Below are 25,164 nucleotides of genomic sequence, written 5' to 3' on the forward strand. Positions count from 1 at the left end.
CCATTCGTTTAGCCATCGTTCAGAGTTACAATGGCACTGAAAAAAGTGATTTACGAAGGGTCCTCGTACTTATGAAAAAGGAGAGCCATAGGAAAAGAAATAGAAACAGATCTTTATAGTAGCTATAAATGCCTTTGAATTTTATCCACTCTGAAGTTAAACCATCATTGCTTTCTTTCCGTAATCATTGTCAACCTCACAAATCACGTCCAGCCTTCCTTTGCATTTTCCCTGCGGTCTTGACACTGTTGTGGAATCATAGATAGTGCTTGTCTACCGCGATTCCTTAGTCTTGAGCCAAGATCACCCTGTGCCTTGTCTCTGTGACCGAGTCTGACCACAGATGGTGCCCAGAAGTTAAAACGGCAGGTGAGTCAAAGCTGGAAACCTCACTTCAGCTCCTAAGAAGCCACACCTGTGTTTGGTTACTACGGATACACCTGGGTTGACACAAAACCAGATTCTCTGCCTCGGTGTAGGCTTTCCTGATCTTCCGCCCACAGAGGATCAATCTGGGGAGTGACTAACCCCCACTGCAGGCTCCCTCCACAATGCCAATTCTGAAAAGCTCTGTGCCCCTTTTTCTGCTGTTTCTCAATCCCCTGCAGTGCCCCATGCTGGGTCTAAGGAACTGGCCTGCCGCCTCCAGCCTTCCTGAAAAATGTGGGGCTCACCAATTCTTCAACCTTGAGACCGGCCACTGCAGCTCCTGCGCCCCAGAGCTGATCCCAAGTCCTGAGGGTGAGTGTGAACGGGTGGACAGAAGGCTGGGACAGGGAAGGATATGTCTAATGGGGGAAATGGCAATTTAGTAGCCACGTGGGGGAAAGCACTGGCCCTTGGAAAAATGCCACCGACTTTCCCTTTTGTGAAGAAGCTGCAGAAAGAGAAGCTTTAATGAGTTATTAGCCGTCGTGTATACAGCCAGCAAAATGCCAGATCTGCAGAAAGGAGTGCATTGGTGCATCCCAAGGGTGCCCTTGGGGCCGTGCAGTGAGCATGAAATTATGTGCCACGGCTAATTGCAGACTTGCAGGGGAACGCTTTTGATTTGTGTCAGGATCCTGCTCCAATCTCATTCTTGCTTGCCTCCTTTCCTGCTACTTTGGTTATGTAAAAACATTCACTCAGTAATAAGAGACATGTTTAGCTGTTCCTGTAGTTTGAGCCCCAAGGGGTTTTCTACATATTCTCCGAGTGTACAAGTAGTCCTTTAGCGGCAAAAATTGGGACTGTCATTTCCATCGCTAAGCAAATGGTCATAATCCTGTGATCCTGACTCTGCTTTCCTTTCCTCCACTTGGGATGCTAACCCTACTGCTGGGATAATTCACATGAAGGGAATTCATGTTTGTATTTACATTCATGGAGAGAAAGGGATTACAAGAGAGTAAGCAGGCACACAATGGGGAATACCCATTGAAAGAATGCACTGGTACCAGCAGCTGGTGTATTACAGATGTGCCATACAATGGTGTTTTTCAACCAACTTGAAGATGTGAAGACTTCAACTCCCAGAATTCCTGATTTCTTTGAAATGCTAAAGTTCACCTACTCACTGCAGAATTGGCTGCCATTAACGTTTTGAGTGAACTCCTGAGATTTGTACAGCGAGCAGGTAGCTTCTAGAAGCACAGTCTTGATTCAGTTTCCCCCCTTCCAGGTTTGGGTTGTGTTTGCAAGCCTGGATCAAAAGAGTCAAGTGGAGAACCCCATCGTCTTCCATGCCCTGATTGCGTAAGAGCACATCTTTTGGTTCTTTCTCGGGGATGCAGGCAGAAGCATTAACAGAATAACAGAGTTGGAAGGGAGCTTGAAGGTCTTCTAGTCCAGCCCCCTTTTCAAAAAGGAAACCCTAGACCTTGTCAGACAAGTGGTTGTCCAATCTCTTCTTAAAAGTCTCCAGTGATGGAGCACCCACAACTTCTGGAAGCAAGTTGTTCCATTGTTTAATTGTTCTTACTGTCAGTAAATTTCTCCTTATTTCTAGGTTGCTTCTCTCCTTGCTTAGTTTCCATCCATTGTTTCTTGTCCTGCGTTCAGGTGTCCTGGAGACCCCCACTTCTTTGACCCCCACTTCTTTGTGGCAGCCCCTCAAATATTGGAAGACTGCTATCAAACATGATCTTTCTCTCCCCTTCTCTACAGAGCAACGTTCCCCCTGGCACTCTCTGGGAATCTGAGTTTCTTGACGGGAGCTTCCTAGCATGTAAGGTGGGTAGATTTATGCTGCATCTCCTTGCTGTACCAAGTAGGGAATTGATGGCTTTGATTTAATTTTTTTATTTATTGAGAATTTTCCCAGAAGAGAAAAAAGGGGCGAAATAGTGCAAGAAAAGAAAAAGGACAAAAAACCTATAATAATATATACGAATGACTTCTAACCTTCTTTTTACATGTCAGCATGCAGTTGTGGTATGCAAACCCTGGCAGGTAGCTCTGTGTGACCATATTTAACCCCCTTGTCAACTGTTTTTTTTTCTTTTTAATGGTTGCAACCTTGATGTGGGGTCCAGGGTCCAGCAGAGGGAAGCTAGTAACTTGTGAAAGAGTTTAATTTTACAAAGAGTTGCACCAAAATGGTCTGAAGTTTACCCATTGTACCTGCTGTCCAGGCCTCAGTTACCTGCATCCAATGCTTTCTTTTACTCGCCTTAGAACACCTGCAATGCAACAGCTTGTCAAATGCTCACCAACATGGTCATCCTCAAAGCTTTCTCTTTGCAAACCAGGCCTTATGATCTTTACACCAAGGTCAAGTAAGTAACACCAGCTCTGGTTTTCCAGCTCCAAGGGGTGGTGTCAAAAGTGACTCCGCTCCTTCTGATTCCGGCTCAGGTTTTGCCAAACAGAAACGGGAGGGGGATGTGTGAATTCCTAGGGAGGGGGAATGCACAAGAGCCTTCTGTTGCAGGTGAGACATTATCTACCAAGGTCAAGTTATGAGATACCTGAGTGGTGCAGAGCTGCTTTCCCATAACAAGAGAACTGAACTCAATTGGCGATGGATGAACTCTGGGTGACCCGAAGGGAAAAAGGGGGTTTTACCTATGGGAGTTTTCGTGGGAAAATCCCAGACTTTGCTTGTGCTGGGCCTAGATGGATCTTCCAATAAAGCTACACTCTTGGTCATTCTAAAGAGCCAGGAGTTTCTTTTGTTGAATGTGCAAAATGGGACAATTGACAAGTGACATCTCAGAGAGCAGTGGGTGTCCAACACATCCTGCGAATGACACCCATGGTGCATCTCTGGTGCAGTGACTTTGTGACGTCTCTCTGGCTTGTATCTGACCCCTGTGATCCCCTTGTCTCTTCAGAGGATCCAACTGGGCTTTGTGGAGCCTTTGTTTCCTGCAGGACCACCTGCCATCTTCTGCAAAGCATGAATGGATTTTCTTTTTAGGAGCCAAGACCTCCCAAAGGTTTGGTATGGGAGCAACACTGGACCTTTTCCTTCTGTGGCTTTTGGGAAGCATTTGAAGGCAAGTTGAAGCAGATCCAGAAAAGCTGTGCACGTGTCCTGTTCCTCCCCCAAACGTTTCCCAACACTGACCACTTTCAGATGGGTGGACTTCAACTCCCAGAATTCCCAGCCAGCCTGAATAGCTTGGCTGTTTCAACCAAACAGACATGTAGGCTCAGCTGAGTAGACCTTTGGACTAACTTGGTGAGCCGGGGAGAACTTCTTAAAACGCATGACCTAGTCCCATGGGATTGGTTATTCTTTTCTACAGATTGACTTCAAGCTCATTCAGTACGATGTCTGGGGAAAATTCCTGGGTTGGCAGGATGTAAAGGGAGCAACATTGCAGGTAAACAAATTACTTTCATCTTTAAATATGGTCCCTGCAAGCATCACTTCTCACAATGCCAGATGAAAACATAGACTAAGATTATCTCTTCTTTTGCTTTCTCTTTTCCCTTCCTTCCTTCCTTCCTTCCTTCCTTCCTTCCTTCCTTCCTTCCTTCCTTCCTTCCTTCCTTCCTTCCTTCCACAAAACCATTTAAAATACTTAAAAATGGCTGTATCATCTTTTCTCTTTGCACCATTTAGCTCTGTCCGAACAGCCAGAAGGTCCTGGATGCAGCTTTCCTCTTGGGGACCTCATACAGTCAGTCTGTAAGCAATGCCTCTGCTTCAGTTTAACCTGTGGAATTGGTTCTTGGTGGATAGAATCCCATTTTGGAGTTTGGAGAGAAGGAAGTATTGGGATCTAACCAGACATGTCACCAATAGGAGTGAGATTCTCTTGACTTAATCTTGGTGGCTTTCAGAGATATGGGTCCAGCTGGTTACCCCAGCAGATCTTGAAGGTCATCAATTGTTTCCATAGGTCATCTGCCAAATCCTAGGTTTTTAGTGGAAACCAGTTCCGAATAACAGATTGCACTCTATCCCAGTGATGGTGAACCTTTTAGAGACCAAATGCCCCAAAACCACCCCGCCCCCTCCTTACGGCCCCATGCCGCCCCCTGCCTTGCTCCGCCCCCTGCTCTGCCCACCCGCAGGGCCACCCACCGCCTCCACAGCCCAGGTGGCCCAGCAGTGCCATGGCATGTAAAAGGAGCAACACGTGGCCCAGCAGCGCCATGGCAGCTACACCTGTGCCCCGCAGTAGCAACTGCGCATGACGGGGTGTGAGGGCGTAGTCTTGTCCCTGCTGCCCAGCTGCCATGTCCTTGGCTGCGCTGTTCCGTGCACGCCATGCTCAGGGGCAACTCTCCGGGGGAGCTGCTGATGAGGAGGGGGCTGCAGGGGGAGGCGGGGCTGAGGTGATGGCGCATGTGCCCACAGAGAGGGCTCTGAGTGCCGCCTCTGGCACATGTGCCATAGGTTCACCACCACTGGTCTACCCTGTATTTGGGGGTTTCTTTTCAAATGATTAACTGAATAGAGCAGCTCCAGACATGTGGCTTAAACAGATCTCTTTGCCCAGGAAAGGCAGCTGCACGGTTTCCACCTGGTCTTTATTTTTTGTAGTGCACCCTTGAAGTCTCTGCTCTGCTGCAAAGGACTCCAGAACCCATCTTCTATGAGATGTTTTTGCAGTTTGAAGATGAGAAGGGGAACACCCAGCTATGGCCCATTCCTATAAGCAATCCCACAATGGTAACAAACAATCAAGGTAAAGCAACCCTTCGGGGTTTTCTGGGCTAGATCAAAGGCATCATGGTCTTCAAATTGTCATTAAAATCTACATGATCCCTTAAGGCATTTGCTGGAACCCTTTTTTGTTTCCTTATTTCTGGGAACTTGGCTTCATTCATTAATCTTGTCTTTCCCTTTTCCTCTTCTCTGAAGGCTGCAAAGTTTCCCTTCTCAAGCCCAGCCTTTTCCAACAAACTGTAGAAATGCAGACACCGATGTGCTTGCAACAAGCTTTGTCCATCAATGCCATGTCTGAACGTACCTTTGGAGGTTCAGTTTTGCAGTTTCATTTCAGCCCCTGCAAATATCTTGACCCCTTCTGACCTTACCGATATTAATCAACTTCTCCAAAGCTGTTCTGCTCAGTTTTGTACACTGTGTTGAAAGTACAGCTCCAGAACCTTTGCTAAAATCTTTGTCCTTGCGTCTTGTTTTGATGTTTAGCACCATTGCTGACTCAAGCGCTCCGGAGATTCTTTCTGGTCGATGGGCTATCAAGCAGAAAAGGGAATTTGTCAAATGCGCCAGAGTCTGTTACCCTGGCAAAGGATTTGATTCTCAGGTAAAAAAAAATACCACCTTCCGAGGCCTGATTAAGGGCAGAGGTTGTCAAGGGCCAACCACACTTTAGAAAGGACATTGAAGTAAATGTCTAGAGAAGAATCAGCAAGATGGCAGGAAAATCTGAGGAGGAACAGTTGAAGGTGTTGGGTAAGTTTAACCTGGAGAAGAGAAGATGATGGGGAGACTGATGGCCATCTTCAAGCACCTGAAGGACTTTGGTGGAGAAGACAAGGTCAAATTGTTCCAGAAGACGGAACAAAAAGCAATGACTCAAATCACAGGGAAGCAGATTTTGGTTGGAAATTGGGAAGAATTTGGGAAGTCATTGGGAAATAATAGCTGCTGGTGGATGCCCCTTCACTAGAAATGTGGCAGAGAGAATGGAGAAATGAAGGGAAAAAAGGGGGGGAGAATACTTGCCTAGTTTGTAAAGTGAGCCTGTCCTTATTTTCTCTCAGATATCCTTTTGCATAGCAGTGAATACAAACATCCACTGCATCGACCTAGCAGACATGTCACTTTGCTGGTGCCCCAAATACCCCTGTGTCAGGAGCTGCCCAGAAGCTCAAGAGGCAGCGTTCATCTTACTGGCTTTCTCCTCCAGTTCTTCTCCAGCCCTCCTTCCCTCAGAACCAACCGCCATTCTTCTTCCTGGCTTTTGCAGTGTCCACCTTCCAACCACTGTTCCTGGGGAAGACCCACCTTTCTTCTTGACAGTCAGATATGCCACATACCCCCTTGCGGGAGCTGCCCGGGTGAGTCCATGTGGTGGGAACAGCCCCCAACTTTATAATCTGCAGATCCAGAAGCAGAAGTGGATCTGCTGCCATTGCAGGTTGTGCGTAGATTTCTTCCTTCCCTTCACCCCTGGCTTCCACCTTTCTCTGCTTTTCAGCTTTGTGGACAATGTTATTTTGTCACTTGATTTTACAGGTGTCATTTTCAGTCTCCTACATTCAGAGACCTGGATCAGCTCAGCTAGCAACGGATGTGAGTAAGCTCAGTGCGAGATTTTTTGGACAGACTGTTGAACATTGAAGGTTTTTTGGGCTGATTTTGCTGCATAGACAAATGGTGGAAAGAAGATAAAAGCCATTTGAGCTGTAGAGAGTGGACGCTGTCCTACAATAAAACTGCTGGTCCTTAAGGTTCTGCAGAGGTCTTCATTGCAATAGGTCATGTTCTGTGAAGAGCATGTATTCTCCTCACTAAGAGAATGGCCCCATCTCTTTGGCAAAACAGCCCCACCAGGAAGATGCTTTCAACCCTTTTGCCCATATCAGGTTTCCTCACCCTGGAGGCTTTCTAGAAAGCTTGGGTTTCTTCTAGAATTCTTCTAGAATTCTGGAACTTCTGAAATAGTCAGTGAGGCTGCATTGTTTGTGGAATGCTGGTAGCTGAAGTCCATACATCTGGAAGGCCTCTAGCTTGAAGAAAGGCGATTGAACTATTTACTCTTTTAATCCGCTCATTCCCAAAAGATGCTTTTGGAGGTTTTAGGGATGGTCTTGGATATCCAAAACAGCTTAATTTATGTCAAGGCATTCTGCATATTTTCCATTCTGCTAGGAATGACACACACATTGTCTGTGCACAGATTGCCTTTGGGGTCCTGGGGTTCCTTGCTGTCCTCTATGCTTTGTTGGAAACCAGCAGCTGGGCCCGGCGATCTCGCCTGCAAAATATCGGTTTCACGGTAAGGGCGAAATTCACCTTTTGATCTTGAGCTTCTGGGAAATGGGTCACCTCTTAGAATGTGGGACTTCACTGGGGACACCAGCTGTGTTTGCTTAGACTTTGCCAGATGTTTAAAACAAAGAAACAAGGTGGTACAAAATTGCTTTTTCTTCACACCGGCCTCCCTTGATTCAGATTTTTATTCCTGTTAAATTTTTTATTTTATTTTCAGACCATATTGAAATTCTTTGCTTGCTTGGTTGGCTCTCTGGCAAACGTCTTTTTCATGGTCACCTTGGGAATTGGCATTTACTGGCTGATCGCTTTCAAGGTAAAGTAAGGATCCGTGGAGGTGTGCGCAGGTGTTCATGCACCCAGTGTTCCATTGGTTTATTTTTAATTATTTCTAGTGACTCTTGCATTTATGGCTTTGGTACACAGATTGGGGCTTTCTTCTTTAAGAGGAAGGGAATTCTGCTAACAACAAGAATAATAATAATGTTTGTGCTGAGGGATATAGAACCTCACAAGCAGAAAGATCTCGTCTGTTTTGACTTTTCTTCTATAGGGTCAGCAGTTTTCTACTGTGGAAATTACACTCCCAGCTGCTGGTAGCCAAGCAGAAACCAACTTTATAATCTATGCGTTGTGTGCTCTGATTTTGAAGGTAAGAGGTTGGAAAGAGCTTGCGTGAAAAACCTGGTGTCTTTGGGGCATTATGTCTTGGAGAACTTTCATTTTCTAGAGCGGTCTTGCTCAACCTTGGCAAGCTTAAGACGTGTGGACTTCAGCTCCCATGGCTGGCTGGGGAATTCTGGGAGTTGAGGTCCACACATCTTAATCTTGCCAAGGTTGAGAAATGCTGCTGGAGTGCTTTTAAAGCTGGCTGGCTGGGACTTCCCCACAAGAAAATTGGAGAGGATGACATGGTGACTACAATTCAGGATGGCTGCAGGCAGCCTTCATATTCAGATCAAAACTGAGTTGATTTTTTTTACCTTTTCCATCAAGCCATATTTTACGATGCGTCGTCTGGAACTGCAGTAGCTTGAGAACTAACTAATAGATGAAAAATCCCAATGATTTTACAAGGTGAAAAAAAAGCATCTCATAATAGAGAACCCCCTCCACCACGGCTTAATTCTTTGTGGGGGGCTGTTGATTTTATTTGCCCTTCTTAACTTCTGCCAAGTCCAGCTTAATTCTCGACGGCCGCATGGCAGTTGTGTCATGTTGTTTTCTTGGCAACAGTTGAAAGTAACCAATCCTTGTCCTCTTCAAGGACAGAACCCTCTACTACCTGTTGCCAGGATTGCTCATCCGTCATGCCCATAATCTGACCCAAGGGGAAGGGGTTTAGTGCTCAGGAAGACCCTGCCCCTTGTGCAAATTTCCATTGGCTTGTTAGTCATTTGAGTTGAACATGAGCTCTGCTCCTTTTTGGAAGATACTCAGGGTGTAGGATTTGCAAATCACTGTAAAAGAGGTCACGTTCTTAAGCTCTGCAGAGCGTATCTCCATATCCCAGAGATAAAATTCCCTGTGGATGCTTTTGTTCCAGAGCCTGGATCTCCTACATCTGCTGATCACCCAGCTAACGGTCTCCATTTTCCTGATCGACTGGGAAAAGCCAAAGGAAAAACCAACAATGAAAGGTTATCATTTATCATTGCTTTGGTTATATCTTGTTCATTTTATGGGTGATCCAAAGAGAGCGTCGTCTCGTCTTCCTCCTTTGGTGAACAAATCTCCAGCAGAAAGATCTGCTCGTATCACCTGGGGTTTCTCCTGCTGATGGAGCGAGAAGGTCCAGGACACCTGCTCTTATCCTGAATAAAAGATTTCCTCAAAGACCCAAAGCTTTGGCTTGCTTCCAAACAAGGGCAGTGTTACATCACACAACTGTTTGATGGTATCACTCGTGTGACTAGCCACACTACTAGATCATCCCAACGGCTGCTGGGAGCAAGCAGTGGGCTTCAGGTTGAGAACACCAGCCCTGCCCTGCTGGATTGGATCCTTGGCCAGCTGTTCTTCTAGGGGCCAACTAAGGGGGCCTCCTCTCATGAAGGCAAGAGCCATGAATTTCTCCAGCCCTTTTGGGAAGCCAACCAAGCTGTATTGTATTATTTGCTGTTGGAGAGGCAGACGAACATACAGCAAAAGCGCCGGGAGTCTCCGGAGTGCCAAGCTTTGCAATTGGTCAAAAAACATTGGAGAGGCGCATGCAGAGGCTACCAATAAAGCTCATTGTTTGTTTGTGCATCCCCCCCTCTCCACCCCACCCTGGTCCAGGAGGTCCAGCCTCGTCAGTAAGTGCCTGGAGGACTTTTCTGATCGCTAATGAGTGGAATGAAATCCAGACACACAGGAAGGTGCATCCTTCGCTTCAGCTGTTTGCAGTTTTGTTGGTTTTGGAGGTCAGTGCAAGACCCAGGAGGGCTCACTGAGTTCTGTCAGCAGCCCTGAGAAAGATTCTGCAGGCAGGCAGACATCTGCTGGTCTGGAGAGTGAGCGGGACGAGAGACAGGGACAAAAAGTTGGAATCTCATCTTGATGGCAGAAGCTCCTGTTCCCACTGGTCTGTTCTGGTGGCTTTTCTTCCCCATCCTCTTAGGAAAATCCTGGGTGAGCCAACAGCCCATTGCTCCTTCAGGTCCTTGTCCAATCCCCGTAGGACAATAAAACCCTAACTTGATTTCCTTTCCTAGCCCAACATTTTCAGCACAAACTGTATAGTTGTGGACTATTAATCTCACGTTACAGTTAAGAATGAGAATACTCACCCACCCAGTGAGCCATAGATGAAGAGAAGGTGTCTCCATGTGGGAGTGATGTTGGCTTCTTTTCATCCACAGGTGGTGGGGCTAAAAAACCTCGCATCAAGAGACCTGAATGTCAGTCTGCAGCCTGAGCCAAATACTTACCAAGCTCCCTGGAGCCCAATTCTTCGTTTTGGGATTGCCGCTTCTGTTTGGCTGGTGGTGGCCATTGTGCAGGTTCTCCTCTCCCCCCCTCCCCCCTCCCCTCCGCTCCCCTCCCCTCCAAAAAGACAGAGAATATTTCCAAATCATCCTGTTGCAGAAAAAAGTGCTCCATTCCATGTAAAACAATGTCTCCCCTCTTCAGAAGCCTTTTCTATCTCTACCAAGAAAATAAATAGCACCTAGCATGAAGGATGGATGATAGATGATGGCCTAACCATGTTCTAGAGTTGGAAATGTTGAGGAAAAAATAGGTCTCACTCTACTTTCCTAAATTCTGTCTATTTGCTCCTTTGCTCACCTGTCATGCAGCATTTTCATGCTGCAAAAGATATTCTTAGGTGGTATTTCAACATGCATTGACTTGTTCCAATTGATTGGAAGAAGCCACCAGGATCTTTGCAAAAAGGATCTCTGGATTCTTGTGGGAAGTTGACCTGCCTTGCAGTTCCTCAGGGATTCTTGGTTCTGTTCCAGATGTTGGTGTCCGTTGGGTTATATCAACGTTTTGTGGAGGACAAGATTCATCAGTTCATTGACCTTTGTTCCTTGAGCAATGTGAGTCACACCCGTCACCAGATTGTCTGTTCCCCAACTTGGAGACTTAGATTCCCAGGGCTCCCCTGTCAGCATGGCCATTGCTGGCAATCCTGAGAGCAAAAATGTACACACATCTGGATGAGAAGATTTGAGCTGAAACTAGATTCTGGATTCTTCTTTTCTGTGCTTCTCTTACCCATTCCTTCCTTAGAGCTACCTTCTTTTCCACCTTTTAAGGTCAGATCTCAGCTCAGACAAAGATTTGCAACCTACTTTTACATTTCTAAAAAAAAGCAGGCGGTTATAATGTAGTGCAACTATTAATAATGCGGTAATAATGAGGGCATGGGGAGTTCCAGTTGAACAAGTCATTTCATAATTGGGGACTCCCACCCCCATATATGCAGTGCGAGGCTAATTTGCCCTTCAGGATGTCTTAATTTGCACTTTTTAAATGGCTGAATGTTCATTAAGAAATTATTTCATTTTTTAAGCCAGTTTCAGCTAATTTGTGGCTGCTTTTAATTGCTTACCTGAGGGATTCTGATGCAAGTTTTAGGCTTTGCTCTGAGCCATTTTTTAAAACATTTACATTACTTTATAGGCTGGTTTTTAAAAGGTGTTCCAAGCCAACCTGGGGGGAAATGTGTTAATTCTTAAAATAAGCCAGATGCATTTGGAAGTGTCCTTGTTTCCCTGTAATATGGACGTTTCTTTGTAATCCCTGCAGGTATCTGTGTTCATCTTGACACACAGGTGTTACGGATTCTACATCCATGGGAGAAGCGTCCACGGACATGCTGATGTGAGCTTGGACACAATGCTCTCTTATCTCAGGAAAGAGGAGGTAACCCTGGCTTCTGGTCTTTGGTCCTTCACCACGTGGCGTGGAGGCTTCTCTTTCTAACAGACTCTTGCGGGACTGTGTCATTGTCTTGGGCCCTTCTCAAGGTGAATGTGGCTGGAGGTTACCTGCAGCTTGGTCCTTCAGTTGAAGACAGGTGGTCTTCTCTTTCCTCCTTGCTTTTCGCCTTCTAACAACGGGAAGGATTCATTTATGGTCCGACTCCATGGAAGCGTTCAAAGAGAATGCCCAACCTGTTAGCATTCTTGCCTCCTCATGCTTCTTCTCACCATCAGAGCCATCATAACAGTGAGCAATGGCTGATCTCCATGAATTTACCTCGCTCTTCCAAAGTGACTGAATTGGGGCTTCTTGGTAGCCATCGGGATGTAGCAAGGAATTGGGAAGAGGAACCGTTCTCTTCTCTGAAAACCAACTCCAGTGTGGTTGTCTTCTCAGCCAACAGTGTTGATTCCAGAAAACATCTGGGTTTATTCCCTTCCTCCTCCTCCTCCTCCTCCTCCTCCTCCTCCTCTTCCTCCTCCTCCTCCTCCAATCTTCCTTATGTGTCGTCTCTTTCAATTACACAAGCACAAGATGCAGAAAAGCAGTCAGAGGAAGGCCGATGTGGGCTAAATATTAGGAAAAAATGATCAGTGTTAAAAGCAGATGAACACCAGAACAAGGCTAAACAGCCAGTCCTTATGGATACTTTAATCTGGATTCTTTCACTGAGCAAAAAGTTTCCAACTTAAGAGTCCCATAATTTAAATCTGCAAAACTGAAGCGAGGACTAGAGAAATGGTAAATATAGAAATCTTTACTGTATTCGTGTGTTTCCACTGTAACTTTTCGCTTCCTCTTGGTTTTCTTCCCAGGACAATCTTTGTCCCCTGAGGGGTTTGGAGGCTAACTCTGAGGTGCAGACCTTCGAGGTGCTTCTCACTGACCGGACTCGGACCTTCTATGACCGCATCCTTCTCTCATTAATGGAGGTAGCAGATCTTGCAATGTTTTCTTCTTAATTGCTTTTCAGAAATGCCGCACAAGCATCCTTAAGAATGATTCAGCTATCCTTCACGGCAGAGAGACTCGTGGTCCATCTCATAAGGCCCGTTTCCTTCAATGCCACCCTCCAGAGATGAGGGGGCAGGAATTCCACACAGTTGATCTTAGCCAAAAGGCCGAGAAATTCCCAGTGAACATTGTTTGAGTGCACAAAATCTGTCTTGAAACATAAAACATTTTTCTCCTTGGCTATCTGCAAGGGGAAGCTGTAGATGCCACTAATGAAACATGAATTGCAATATTGTGACATCACCTGCCTTTTGTTATGCCCATGGTGTTATGCCTGGATGTAAGACGCAAACATTATGATGCAATGACACACATTTTCTCGTGCTGGTGAACTCATAATCCTTTTATCTCTGTAGGCCAGCGAGTCTTTCAAACTTAGCTTAGAAGCAAACCCCATACCATATGGACTAGAAGCTGCTTCTTTGTAATACTTCATATTAAACAAAATTGTTGCAAAAGCAGTTCTGACGCACTTCTGGGGAGAGTAGTGCTAATTAGCAATCCCTTATTCATGTTTAGGTGAGGGAGCAGCTAGTCTGAAACAATAAGCTTCCACCTAAAGGCGTAGTAGCTCTGAAATACCTCCATTCACCCTCATTCAGTGGTAGGGACTGCTGAAAGTTAGCTATAAAAAGATCTTGAGATCACTGAGAAAAATGATAAAAAGTGCCAAAAATCTTGGGCATGTTTTTTGTCAAGGGTGATCAGAGAGAAAATTCCCAACTGAACAAAGAAGCATTTAACCTTGGATTTATTGTGGCAAAGAGTTTGTGGCCTAAGAGGACCTCTTGAAGCTTGGGTAGCCGACCAGGGGAACAAATGCTCCTATAAATCTATCTAGCTCGTTGGGTGTCACGAAACCATATTATTTTTTTTATTTCTTAGAAGTGAACCCTGGTTGAACTTTCTGAGTTTAGCTCCTTCAAGGAACAGTGGCTGAGTGTAGCCATCCTATTTTCTCACTTTCTACTTCAAACTCTAATTGAAAACTCCCTCTGCGGCTGGAGATGAGTTCTCAAGCACAGGCGGGTGAAAATTGAACTGACATTTCTCCTGCCGAAGGGAAGAATCAAGTAAAATAAATCCATTTCCCCCCCTCCTTTTCACCGGTGCCTACCAGGAGGCAGGTTTGAACTTTTAAAGTCCATGAATGTTCTCCTTGTAGCATCAGAGAGGACTCCGAAGTCGCCCTGATCTTCACGAGCTGCGGCTGAAAGGCTACCATGCGCTGAATTGGTTCCTGGTGTCCTTCTTGGAACACGTGAGTCTTCAGTCGCATTTGGCTAAATTCCTTCCAGGGACTTTGCTCGTTCTGTTGCTCTCTGGAGCTGAGCAGTCAGAAAAGAGCTCTAACTATGGTTTGAGGAGAACATTGTCAAGTCCAGGTCAACAGATGCCAAAGATGGTCAACGGGATTCCTGGGTGTGTCAAAGACATTGTGCAAACTGCCCTGTTACAGCCAATTGGAATTTTACTTTATTATCATTCTCTTTGTCACCAAAACTCTATTCTTTTTTAAAAAATGTATTAGAGTTCATTTTATTAATTTAATGTGTCCCATTTATCACGGCCACCCACTCCAGAAGAATCAAACTCTTTTTGAAACATCCTTGAGGAAGAAGAAAGGAATAATAATAATAATCATATTGACCAAATGTGCCAACACTGGAAGTTTTTAAGAAGAAACTGGACAGCCATTTGTCCGAAATGGTATAGGGTTTCCTGCCTGAGCAGGGGGTTGGACTAGATGACCTCCAAGGTCCCTTCCAACTTTATTATTATTATTATAAATAATTGACAAAATCACCATCAGTCAATTGCAAAAGACAGTTTGATGTGGAATGTTACATCCCTCGGGGAGACCTTTAATCCCATCAAACAACCACATCTCCCAATCCCAGATCCTTGGGAAGGACTCAGTGGGTGGATAAAACTGCCACATCCAATCTAAACATCTGGTTGATGTGCAATGAAGCATAATATAACAGCTCTTATTATGTCTACTCTGCATAAGCTGTTCTCTCTCTAGGACGGTTTCCCTTTTAATCCGTCCTTTCTCTAACCACTTCTCATTCTGTCCCCACCCTTTAGAGATACAAAGAAATGGACTACATAGTGAAGGACAAGTTTTTCTCGGAAAGGGTCATGGACCTGGAATTTCAGGAGCTGGGAGACCTCTCGATTCTCTATAACGGTACCCACCACGCGCCTTCCTATGGGGGTCTAGCTCTTAAGGGCTGGCTCACACGATTCAGGCTGTACCTGGAAGTGAGGTTGAACCCTCAGAATTATCCTACATGACAGTCTGACCTTGGCTCTGGCGACTTTCTCCTTCAGATGACGGTGCGTTGTTCAGCCGGACGCTCTTCTATGGCCACGAATTATTGCTCCTTCTCTTTGAAACCCTCCTGTTCTGCGCTGTGGATTTGGGGGCACAGAATTTTGTGCTCTCAGCGGTTGTTACCTTTGCCATGCAGAAGGTAAAAGTTTCTAGATAGAGAGGAAGTAGTAGGAACATGCCATTTCTCTTTGTTTTCTTAAAATGACACATGATGTAGCATGAGGAAGATAAGGTTTGCCCCCCCCCCCAAAGTTTGCTTTTAATTCATCGGAAGATCAGCTGCAATACCGTGTGGGTGTGAGTGATAATGCAACTCCCGGGAGTGTTAAGGGCTTCAATAAGATGTGAGATTGAATCTGGCAATCTGGCCTGAAATGACATGTGTGAATTGAGGAAGCTGTGAGATGATTTTATGTGCAGTCGGCATGCATCCCAGCCAGCCGTGCCCACTGACACAGAGCTGCCAACCCCAGCTTAGCATGGCACTCGGTAAACAGGGCCAGCCGTCTAGCGAGGTGGTTCTCGTGGAGACGTAATCGGCTTTTTCCTGACCATCTTGGAGAGAGGGAAGATGAGGGTCCGCTGCACTGAGGACAAACGGAGGCCCGTCTGTGTTTCAGCTTGTGCAAGTGGCGCGTGACACACTCGGAAGGCGAAATCTAGCAGAGAAGACCTTGGTGGAAAAACAGTTCCTGATCTGAGAGCCACCACCAAGCCCTTCCACGTGGGAAGAGAAAAAGACCCTGCTGGGCCAGGCTGCCGATGTGCTTGGAAAGAATCCCAGACTTCTCAGCCTGGGAAATTTCATCTTTTAGGGAAGAAAAATGTCCGAATGGTTCTTATTTCTGGGATTCTCTTTCAAACAAAGCACGTGAAAGAATGTGTGCGGGGGGGGGAGTATATTTCCCCCCCCCCAGGCCCCTCAAAGACTTGATGCCTCTGCTTGCAAGTTTGGATGGCCATGTGCTTCCGTTTGTAGGCCCAGCACATTCCCCGTAGAATTATAGGGAATCCTCAAATTACAACTGTCTGTTTAGTGACTGTTCCAAGTTACAACAGCACTAAAAATGTGATTTATGACTTTTATGATGTATGACTGAACTGCTGTTATGCTGGCTGGGGAATTCTGGGAGTTGAAGTTCACAAGTCAGTTTGAAGACCCCTGCTCTACAGTGGACTAGAAACCTGCATGCTTGCAAACCCCTATCTTACATGTATGAAAACCAGCTTTTGAAAGTGTGACTTCCATGTACATTTCCCAAATGAAAATAAAAGGATGCACTTGAAAACAAAGACTTTATTGTGATGTCGGGTTTGGGGGTGCAGAACAGAGAGATGGTTTTGAGTTGGAGGAAAGCCTAAAGGGGCAAAGAAAGTTGGCTGAGGAACAAAAAAAAGTCTAAATTCACAAATGGAGAAATTCGTCAGGGGGTCCTGCTGGCCACCTGCCAGATCTGGGGGTGCTGACCGATGCTGAACTCTTGGGCCTGCTCTTCTTCAGATCCTTCTTCAGTCTCCACAAATGTCAGTTTCTGGAGCGTCCTGGGGACACTCTAGAGATGGACAAAGAGAACCATGGTGGCATTATGTGACTACAAGCCACGATTGCTGTAACGATCAGCACCAAGGCCGTGGGAGCCATTCCTCCCCCCCAAAAAAACACACCCTCTTATGGGCACCCCGTGTTGGTCAACAACTGTTTTGGGTATCTCCATCATCCCAGGAGGTCAGTTTCCTGACCTGCAATACAGGGAGTCCTTGACCTACGGCCACAACTGAGCCCAAAATTTATGTCGTTAAGTGACACATTTGTTAAGTGAGTTTCGCCCCATTTTACGACCTTTCTAGCCACAGTTGTTAAGTAAACCATTGCAGTTGTTACTAACCAGGTCGTTAAGTGAATCTGGATTCCTCATTGACTTTGCTGGTCAGAGATCGCAAAAGGGGATCACGTGACCCCCCCCCCAGGGACACTGCAACCGTCATATATATGAGTCAGCTGCCAAGCATCTGAATTATGTAATCCTGGGGATGCTGCAACGGTTGTCAGTGTGAAAAAACAGTCATAAGTCGCTTTTTCAGTGCCATGGTAACTTCGAACGGTCACTAAATGAACTGTTGTAAGTCGAGGACTGGCTGTACTTGCCTCCTTGACTTGAAGCCACCATTTTAGATCTCAAATGGGGCCTCTTTTCCTCCACCCACAGCCCGGTTTTTGTAACCTTGGGTCCAGGCCCACTCGGTCAACCAGAAATCCAAGGGCCTGGGCCGTTGCTGAAGTTAAAATCCCGCCATTTTTCAGGTGTTTCCTTCTCCGGTGGGAAAGGGGCCTGTTGCTCTGCTCACTCTTGGTCCCTGAGGACCCTTTGGGGGTTTGTCTTGGTGGAGGTTCGGAGTTCAGGTGTCGTTGGAGAAGCTTTCCAACGGGCACCACTTCCCTCTGCTGTGAAGCAGTCCCACTTTCCCCCCTCCCCACCTGTGGAAAAAGACCCGCAAGGAAAAAGCCACCTCAGGAGGGCTTCTCTTGGGATCTCATGGAGTGGGGAGTCACATGGAGTTTCGAAGAAAAACTAAAGACTTGATTCCTTCCGCCAAATTGAATCGGAGTGAATTAAAAATCCAAAAGTGTTTCTCTTCACTAGCCTCATCCCAACCCCGCCCTTGATCTGGATGGGACAATTCTGGCTTGAAAGCTTTAATTGCTAGTTTCCGGGACCTGGGCTGCAAGGAAAGGCTCTTCTGGGTCTACTCAAGAGCAGGCAATGGGCTCCCAAGTAGGCCTTCCTGCCAGTTGGCCTTTGATAAGCAGCAGCTGGGGCTGGGCGGAGACCCAAACCGGCTCCAAGCAAACATCTGCAGGAGCTGCTCTCTTCATTCTTTGGATTGCATTTCTTGGTGGAACCTAAGATTGTTGATGACGGTTTGTTTCCTGGCTCTGTCTCTTGTTCCTTGCCCTTTGGGGTGACGGTTGACTCCTTTTCTTCCATGGTTTATTTTGGCCCTCTGGGTTTCTTCCCTGTGACCCACAGAACTGGGCAGCTTGTGTAGGCTTTACCTACACAATCACTAGTCTTCTTGAACCTCTCTTGGTTTATTGTCCTTTGAGTGCCAAAATGCATCCTTCTGCCCTTTCCTGGGGATTTTCTCTCCCCGTAGTCCTTCCTCATCTAAGCCAGGTTTTGGCAACCACGTTGTCCTTCCTTACCTGTGCTCCCCTGGACCATGGAAGGCTGGAGACTGGGTTGGTGGCAGTGGCTGGCTTTGAGTCAGGGAACCTTCCAGAAGCAACTTGTATTTTTGCTCTGAAATCCTGTGGAGGCAAGAATTGCGTTTTGAGGAGGCCAGCTGACCTGTTGGAGGGATCAGTCCCACTGTTCCCTCCAACTGGCTGGGGACTTCTGGGAATAGAAGTCCACCTAACTTAAGAGTAGCCACGGTTGGGAAACATTGATCTATATCAGGGGTCTTCAAACCTGGCCCTTTTATGACTTGTGGACTTCAACTCCCAGACTTCAACTCCCAGCATTGCTGGCTGAGGAATTCTGGGAGTTGAAGTCCACAAGTCATAAAAGGGCCAAGTCTGAAGACCCCTGATCTATATGTTGGGAAGTTCATAAAAGGTTAAAAACACCCAGCAGAGGTTAATAGTTTGGCTGTATTGACTACACACTTGAACCTATATAACTACAAAGTCTCCTGCTTGAGCAGAGGGTTGGACTAGAAGACCTCCGAGACCCCTTCCAGTCCTATGATGCTATGGTCTAACTTCAAGGAGCCACTGGGTGACTTTGGATCAAGTGTTCATGGTCTCTCCTAGATTCTTCTGAAGATAAAATAAGGGGGGATCTGCCTTTATACACCCTCTTGATCTTCTTAGAGAGGTGCCACATACAATAGTCCTCAACTTACAACAACAATTGGGCCCATATTTTCTGTTGTTAAGTGGGACATTTGTTAAATGATTTTTGCCCTTCAGCTGTTAAGTTAGTCACACATTGTTAAGTAAATCTGGCTTCCTCCAGTGTCTTGATTTGTCAGAATGTCATAAAAGGGGATCACATGACCCCGGGACACAGTGAAGGTCATAAATATGAGTCAGTTTTCAGGCATCTGAATTTTGACTACTTGACCACAGGGCTGCTGAAGAAGTCATAAGTGTGAAAAACAGTCGTGTCACTTTTTCAGTGCCTTTGTAACTTTGAACAGTCACTTTGAACTGTTGTAAGCTGAGGACTTACCTGTCCTGTTTTTTGTTTTTTGTTTTTAAACCCCAACCAGGATCAATGTAAACCAGAATGTTTGGCTTCCTTTTGTGCAAATATTGGCGAGGGAAGCTTAGCAGGCACCTTTATGCTGTGGCAAGACTGACCCCCAGGCCCACAAAGCACCACAACTGAGCCTCTGTCGTTCCCCATCACTTGGTACCTCCAAATCTTTCTCTGCATCGTAGTTTTCCAAAGTTTGGAATGCTTGGGAATAAACCTCCAGAGCTTTTGCGTGGAACGCCATCTCAATGCCGATGAAATCTAAGAAGATCTTCTGTAAGGTAAAGAAACAGTACAGCAAAGGGTGAGTCCTGATTTTAATTCCCCTAATGGTTTCTTTCGTAAACAAATGGCTGGCATATTTGGAAGTGTCTATTTTCTTATCTTCACCAGAGCTGATCTGAATAAGTCATTTTGAAAGTGCACTTTTCCTCCTAAAGATCGGAAAGTGATGGGCTTGATGGGAAATTGAAAATCCCACACGCCTGCTCTAAAATGGAATATAACCTGTTCTAGCTTAATGCTCCTGTAATCGCAAGATCAAAATAACAGACTGAAAACAGAGGAAGCAAATTGCAGAAAAATATAAAGCTTCCTTCCTTCCTTCCTTCCTTCCTTCCTTCCTTCCTTCCTTCCTTCCTTCCTTCCTTCCTTCCTTCCTTCCTTCCTTCCTTCCTTCCTTCTGCAAACTCCACTAGCACTGATGATGTTACCTAGTTGGGTCATGAAATGTCTGCAAGAAAACAACCAAGCTCAGGGAAAACCAAGGACTCCACAGTCCTCCTTTTCTTTCCTCCTCTTGCTCTTTCTCCTTCCTTCCTTCCTTCCTTCCTTCCTTCCTTCCTTCCTTCCTTCCTTCCTTCCTTCGTCTTCTCTCTTTTCTCTCTCTTTCTTCCTCTCTCTCTCTCATACAACAATCTGATAGAGAACACGCGTATATTTCTTTTCAAATGTTCCTCTTTCCTTTTCAATTTCTAAGTTGCAAATTGACAAGACCTCGTTTCCTTTAGTAGCTGCACTAACTTCCTGTTGGTGAAAAGAACTGAAACCAAATATTGAATGTTTTATTCATTTTTTCCCAGCAATAATAAAATCCAGTAATAATCAAATGTTGCAATATTTATGATTACATCAATACATTCAGGTTACTTATCGCAATATGGGTTTTTCTCAGTTTTTATGTGAGACTACACAGTGGTCTATTGTGCTGTTTTTGTTGTGTTATATAATAATTTTGGAGTTGGGCACTTTTAATCAAGAAATTTTTTAAAAAGTAAAAAAATGATAATTTTCAGCAAATAAGATTCCTCTCTGGCTGTTTGCTTGATGTAGTTTGCAATTCTGAGATATAGCTATGATGGGTCTATTTAAAAAAATACTCTCTTTGTTGCTCTGTGTGTTTATATTGTGCATTCTCACAAGGTTGTACCCAGCCCCATGCATGTTTTAATTTGGAAAAGTCTCCAGCAACCGCACAAATAATTAAAGAGTCTTAAAAGCTTTTGAAGCAGTTGCTAAACAGATTACCTGGATATCTTTTAACTTCTGCTTCTGGAACTCATCTACGGTCTCTTCAAGCTGCTGAGTGGTCCGGCTTGCGTCCACTGAAGCTTTGTGTGCTTGAGACTCAACCTAGCCCAAAAGGGATGGAACATGGATGAGATGGTTTCCCAGAACCCAGGGAGATAATTTATGGGGAAGGTGCATTACATCAGCACCACCTTCCCTATCAATGGTATTGAGCAAGAGGGAAAAGGAGCATCTTTTCCTAGCATCTATCTAGATACAAGTAGCTAATTTGGTACAAGGCAGCATCTCAAGAGCTCTCTTTTTTGCGATGGGGCAAAAGCTTGATCTTCTTTCTGAAGGCATCCAACAGCCAGGCCTTGTGAGGGCTTCATAAGGAACTTCATCACGTCATATAGGGAAGCAGTTGCGGATCAACTCAGCTGTATCTCCTCCTGAGCTCATGAACTTACATGAATGATAGAAAGTATCAGATGGGACAATTCTCCTGGGCCCTCATACAACATCTGGGGAAAATGTGCAGAAGACATACTGTGTGGGAGCACAGCTCAATTACTTTGATTTAGTGTCTAAAAGAAAGGCAAATGCTTTTCATGGACTGATTTGAATCTGAGACTTAGTATCTTGAGGTGTCTTTTGGCCAAGCCTTCTCCAGCCTGGTAGTCCTCTAGAACAGTGGTTCTTAACCTTTTTAATGCCGCGACCCCTAACCGGTCGTAAGTCGAGGATTACTCAACCGGTCGTAAATCGAGGACTACTCAACTGGTGCAGCACCATTTGCAGAATGGGACTTTTGGCGGGCTCAGCAGGGCAGAGACAGCCTGGACAATTCCTATTGGCTTTTGAAAGCCAATAGAATTAGACTCTGTTCAAGAGAGTCTATTCTATTGGCTTTCAAAAGCCAATAGAATAAAAGGGAGTAGCACAGCTAAGGAAAAGTGGGAAAAAATGGCAGACTGCGTTGTTTGACGACTCCCATGAAATGGTCTATTGACCCCAAATGGGGTCCCGACCCACAGGTTGAGAACCACTGCTCTAGAAGTTCTGTCTGGAAATTATAGTAATTGAAATTCCCCATATCTAAAAGGGGCTTAAAGTTACGGAAGAATAATCTGCCTTATTAGGTGGTCTTTGGGCGTTTCTTCTTATTGGAAAAAGTATTTTCAAAAAGAAATCTCGGAACTTTTTTTGTGGATGTCGCCTTCTTGAACACTGTATCCAGTAGTAGACATTTATTCTGGAGAATGGCTCTTGTATTGGGGGATTCTCACCTCTGTCTTTATTTTAACAATACTGTTGGGTCTTTGGTGATCTTCTACAAGGAGAGAAACCTCTTACCTGTGACTGAAGATGATAGTCAAGGCAAAACACTGGATAGGAAACAGAACATTTGAGTATTTAAGCTTTTTTCACAGTAGCAGTTCTGGCTGTGGTGGAGTCAGTCTTACAAGGCTGGGCTAAGCCATGGCTAAAATAAATGGTTTCTTTAGAACAAAATCATACATCATGCTTTGCAACGTGCTGGTTCTTTCAGATAGCTCATCGCTCTGATCTGGGAGGAGAGGAAGGAACAATAGATCAGAAAGAGGTCTAGTAGTGCTCTTCCAGGTTCCTTTGCCTTTGGACCGGTGTCTGGTCTCTCTGAACTAAAACTTACATTTATCAAGCAAAGAGAAGCTACAGAGAGCTCTGGCATTCGGTAGCTTCAACACGAGGGGGCAGCCCTGTCCATGAATCAGTCACAGAGCCCTTAGGAAGATTTGCCTGTTGAGCTTGAGTGGAGAAACAGCAGGAGGAGATATTTCTGGGCTGGGGGAGGCAGAAGAAGATGGTGGGTAGGTCATCTGATCAACGATAATCTGAAGATTGGAGCCCAGCTGGGTCATTTAGACCCTGAAGAATAGTCTCAGAGATGCCCAGGTTGACTGTTTGCATCGCTTGGAGAGGGAAAACATTTGGTGAAAGGAACGCATAACCACATTTGGAAGAAAGGAAATGAGGAGCTGTAATTGTGTGGGCGTGTGTCTCCATCTGGCTGTCTGCAGACTGTGTCAAAACATGGGAATGAATCCCAGAGCGAGCAGATTCAAAGCCCATGCTCCAAGCCTTCTTTGATAACCTAGAAATGCTGGATGCTCCTTCCCTGGCCTTTTAGAATTATGGGGCACCAGATTTTGATCCTGAAGACTGAGCTGAACTGTTCCTCTGTGGAGGAAGGAAGGGACCAAAAGAGACGTGGCCAACAAGTTGGCATCTGCATTCCAGGATCTGTGAGGATGGGAGGGAAGGGGGTTGTTTCCCCTGCTCCTGAGAATATGATGGTGAAGATGCCAGAGAGATGACCAAGAAGGCATCCAAAATATACTAGGCAACCATGAGGCAAAAGAAACAAGCTCAAGGAAAGGAGATAGGAAGAGATTCTGAGTTGGTTCCCCCCTGCCCCTCGGGGGGAAGGAAGGAAGGAAGGAAGGAAGGAAGGAAGGAAGGAAGGAAGGAAGGAAGGAAGGAAGGAAGGAAGGAAGGAAGGACTTGCAAGATCCCCCTATTATAATCTGGTGCTTCCCAACTTCATCAGCTTTAAAATGTGAGGACCAAGCTGGCTGGGGAATTCTGGGAGTTGTAGTCCCCACTTCTTAAAGTTGACAAGGCTGGAAAACAGTCAATAAATCTCAATCAAATAGAATTCAAGTCTTCCAGTTGAATCCATTCCTGGTCTGTCTCACCAAGCTGCTAGATTGGCCCTAGGAAAAGAGAACATGTTGGTTTATCAGATGTTTGCTCGTTTTCCCATCCAACAATGATGGATGATCCATGGCACTATTGGTCTCCCTCGCCGTTCTACCGGTCTCCAGGTGTCTTTCTCCCTTTTCCTGGTGTTATTACTTAATTCATGTCCCACCTTTATTTTGTACAACTCAAGATATGCCTAATACTCTCTCCTCCTGTTTTCCCCACAACAAGCAGGTGTTGAATTGTTGAGGTGTGTTGGGTTGAGAGTGAGGGGCTGGCCCCAAAGTTAATCACCTGCCTTCCCTGCCCAGAGGAGAATCAGAATTCACCACCTCCTGGTTTCTAATCTGGTATCTTCACAGCTAACCCCAAATTAGCTCCTACAGCTGCTCAACCTGCTCTGCCCCCTCTGAAAGATTTTTTTTTAAAGGATTTGCTCTTCAGAGCTGCTACCTTTCCTTTTAGGGTCTCTCTCTCTCCCTCTCTCCCTCTCCCTTCCTCCCTCCCTCTCTCTCTCTCCTTCCCTTCCTCCTCCTCCTCCTCCTCTTCCTCCTCCTCCTCCTCCTCCTCCTCCTCCTCCTCCTCCTCCTCCTCCTCCTTCTTCTCTCTCTCTCTCTCTCTCTCTCTCTCTCTCTCTCTCTCTCTCTCACTGCAGGCAATTCCTGCTTAAATTATCTGCAGGAAGAAGTGTGATTTAAAAAAATGTTTTTAATCTCTCAGGATTATCCTGTAGTGTCTTTCCCCAGCAAGATCTTATCCCTCCCCCCCCCGTAGGTTTAATATTTCATGAAAAGAAGGTGACTGCTATTCTCGGTGGCATTTTAAAGGTGTGCATGCTAAGAAGCTGTTTTGATGACAATCCCAGACCCCAAGGAATTTGCAGGAAAATCTTAAGGTTTTTATCTCTCTGAAGGTGAAGAAGGAGCATTTGACTGGCTTTGCAAAAAACACGCTTGGAGATAGAGGTTACAAAAACAACTAGTATTTGGGAGGGGTTGAAGTTCTCTCTCTTTTGTGTGTGTGTGCTTAAAAACCTCTTTCTGTGCCCCTGAAGGCAGGACAAGAAGCAATGGATGGAAACTGATCAAGGAGAGAAGCAACCTAGAACTAAGGAGAAATTTCCTGACAGTTAGAACAATTAACCAATGGAACAACCTGCCTCCAGAAGCAGTGAATGCTCCAACTGAAAGTTTTTAAGAAGAGACTGGACAGCCATTTGTCTGAAATGGTATAAGGTTCCTGCCTGAGCAGGGGGTTGGACTAGATGACCTCCAAGGTCCCTTCCAACTTTATTATTATTATTATATGCAAAGGTTTCCTGGTCTCAGCCTAATAACCCTATTCCTTGGCTAAAATCTAGAATGGTGAAAAGCATCTGACTTAACTAGGATCCTGTAGCATATTTTTAATCTCTTGCTTTAGCTTTGTAGCCCTATGATGTGCATAAACATGGAGTGGGGGGAATT

The 25,164-nt window shown here is 45.5% G+C and overlaps 2 protein-coding genes across 6 annotated transcripts in view; one reads left to right on the forward strand and one right to left on the reverse strand.

Annotated features, from left to right (window-relative positions):
* On the forward strand, window positions 1-16,465 carry LOC120296698 (meckelin-like). Of its 4 annotated transcripts, XM_039318602.1 has the most exons (24): window positions 1-741; window positions 1,664-1,737; window positions 2,149-2,214; window positions 2,659-2,759; window positions 3,404-3,482; window positions 3,735-3,812; window positions 4,055-4,120; window positions 4,982-5,126; window positions 5,594-5,711; window positions 6,378-6,468; window positions 6,647-6,703; window positions 7,311-7,409; window positions 7,623-7,721; window positions 7,959-8,057; window positions 8,952-9,045; window positions 9,686-9,810; window positions 10,249-10,389; window positions 10,852-10,932; window positions 11,645-11,761; window positions 12,637-12,753; window positions 14,001-14,096; window positions 14,927-15,029; window positions 15,173-15,315; window positions 15,797-16,465. In XM_039318602.1, exons 1-24 carry the CDS (start codon window positions 552-554, stop codon window positions 15,875-15,877), a joined length of 2,460 nt encoding a protein of 819 aa, XP_039174536.1. In that variant the 5' UTR covers window positions 1-551; the 3' UTR covers window positions 15,878-16,465. The 4 variants fall into 4 exon arrangements, with proteins under 4 accessions (XP_039174536.1, XP_039174539.1, XP_039174537.1 ...); XM_039318605.1 differs by lacking the exon at window positions 1,664-1,737 and having other exon boundaries at window positions 3,318-3,482; XM_039318603.1 differs by lacking the exon at window positions 1,664-1,737.
* Window positions 16,456-25,164, reverse strand: part of CIBAR2 (CBY1 interacting BAR domain containing 2) — a 13,704-nt gene continuing 4,995 nt past the window's right edge. For both annotated transcript variants that reach the window (XM_039318613.1, XM_039318612.1), the window contains exons 5-9: window positions 22,307-22,312; window positions 20,969-21,073; window positions 19,602-19,715; window positions 18,382-18,486; window positions 16,456-16,729 (exon numbers count right to left, since the gene is read on the reverse strand). In XM_039318613.1, coding sequence (XP_039174547.1) covers window positions 16,601-16,729; window positions 18,382-18,486; window positions 19,602-19,715; window positions 20,969-21,073; window positions 22,307-22,312 — 459 coding nt within the window. In that variant the 3' untranslated portion in view covers window positions 16,456-16,600. The remainder of the gene's footprint in view (window positions 16,730-18,381; window positions 18,487-19,601; window positions 19,716-20,968; window positions 21,074-22,306; window positions 22,313-25,164) is intronic.

The sequence above is a fragment of the Crotalus tigris genome, unplaced genomic scaffold (assembly GCF_016545835.1).
Source record: "Crotalus tigris isolate CLP2741 ecotype Arizona unplaced genomic scaffold, ASM1654583v1 scf7180000021447.437961, whole genome shotgun sequence".
NCBI lineage: Eukaryota > Metazoa > Chordata > Lepidosauria > Squamata > Viperidae > Crotalus > Crotalus tigris.

Excerpts from the sequence above, each read along its gene's own strand:
- LOC120296698 (XM_039318602.1), top strand. The coding sequence starts at position 552 with ATGCCAATTCTGAAAAGCTCTGTGCCCCTTTTTCTGCTGTTTCTCAAT. Across the intron at positions 7,722-7,958 it reads ACTGGCTGATCGCTTTCAAG|GGTCAGCAGTTTTCTACTGT; the intron begins GTAAAGTAAGGA and ends TTTCTTCTATAG. Across the intron at positions 9,811-10,248 it reads CAGTTTTGTTGGTTTTGGAG|GTGGTGGGGCTAAAAAACCT; the intron begins GTCAGTGCAAGA and ends TTTCATCCACAG.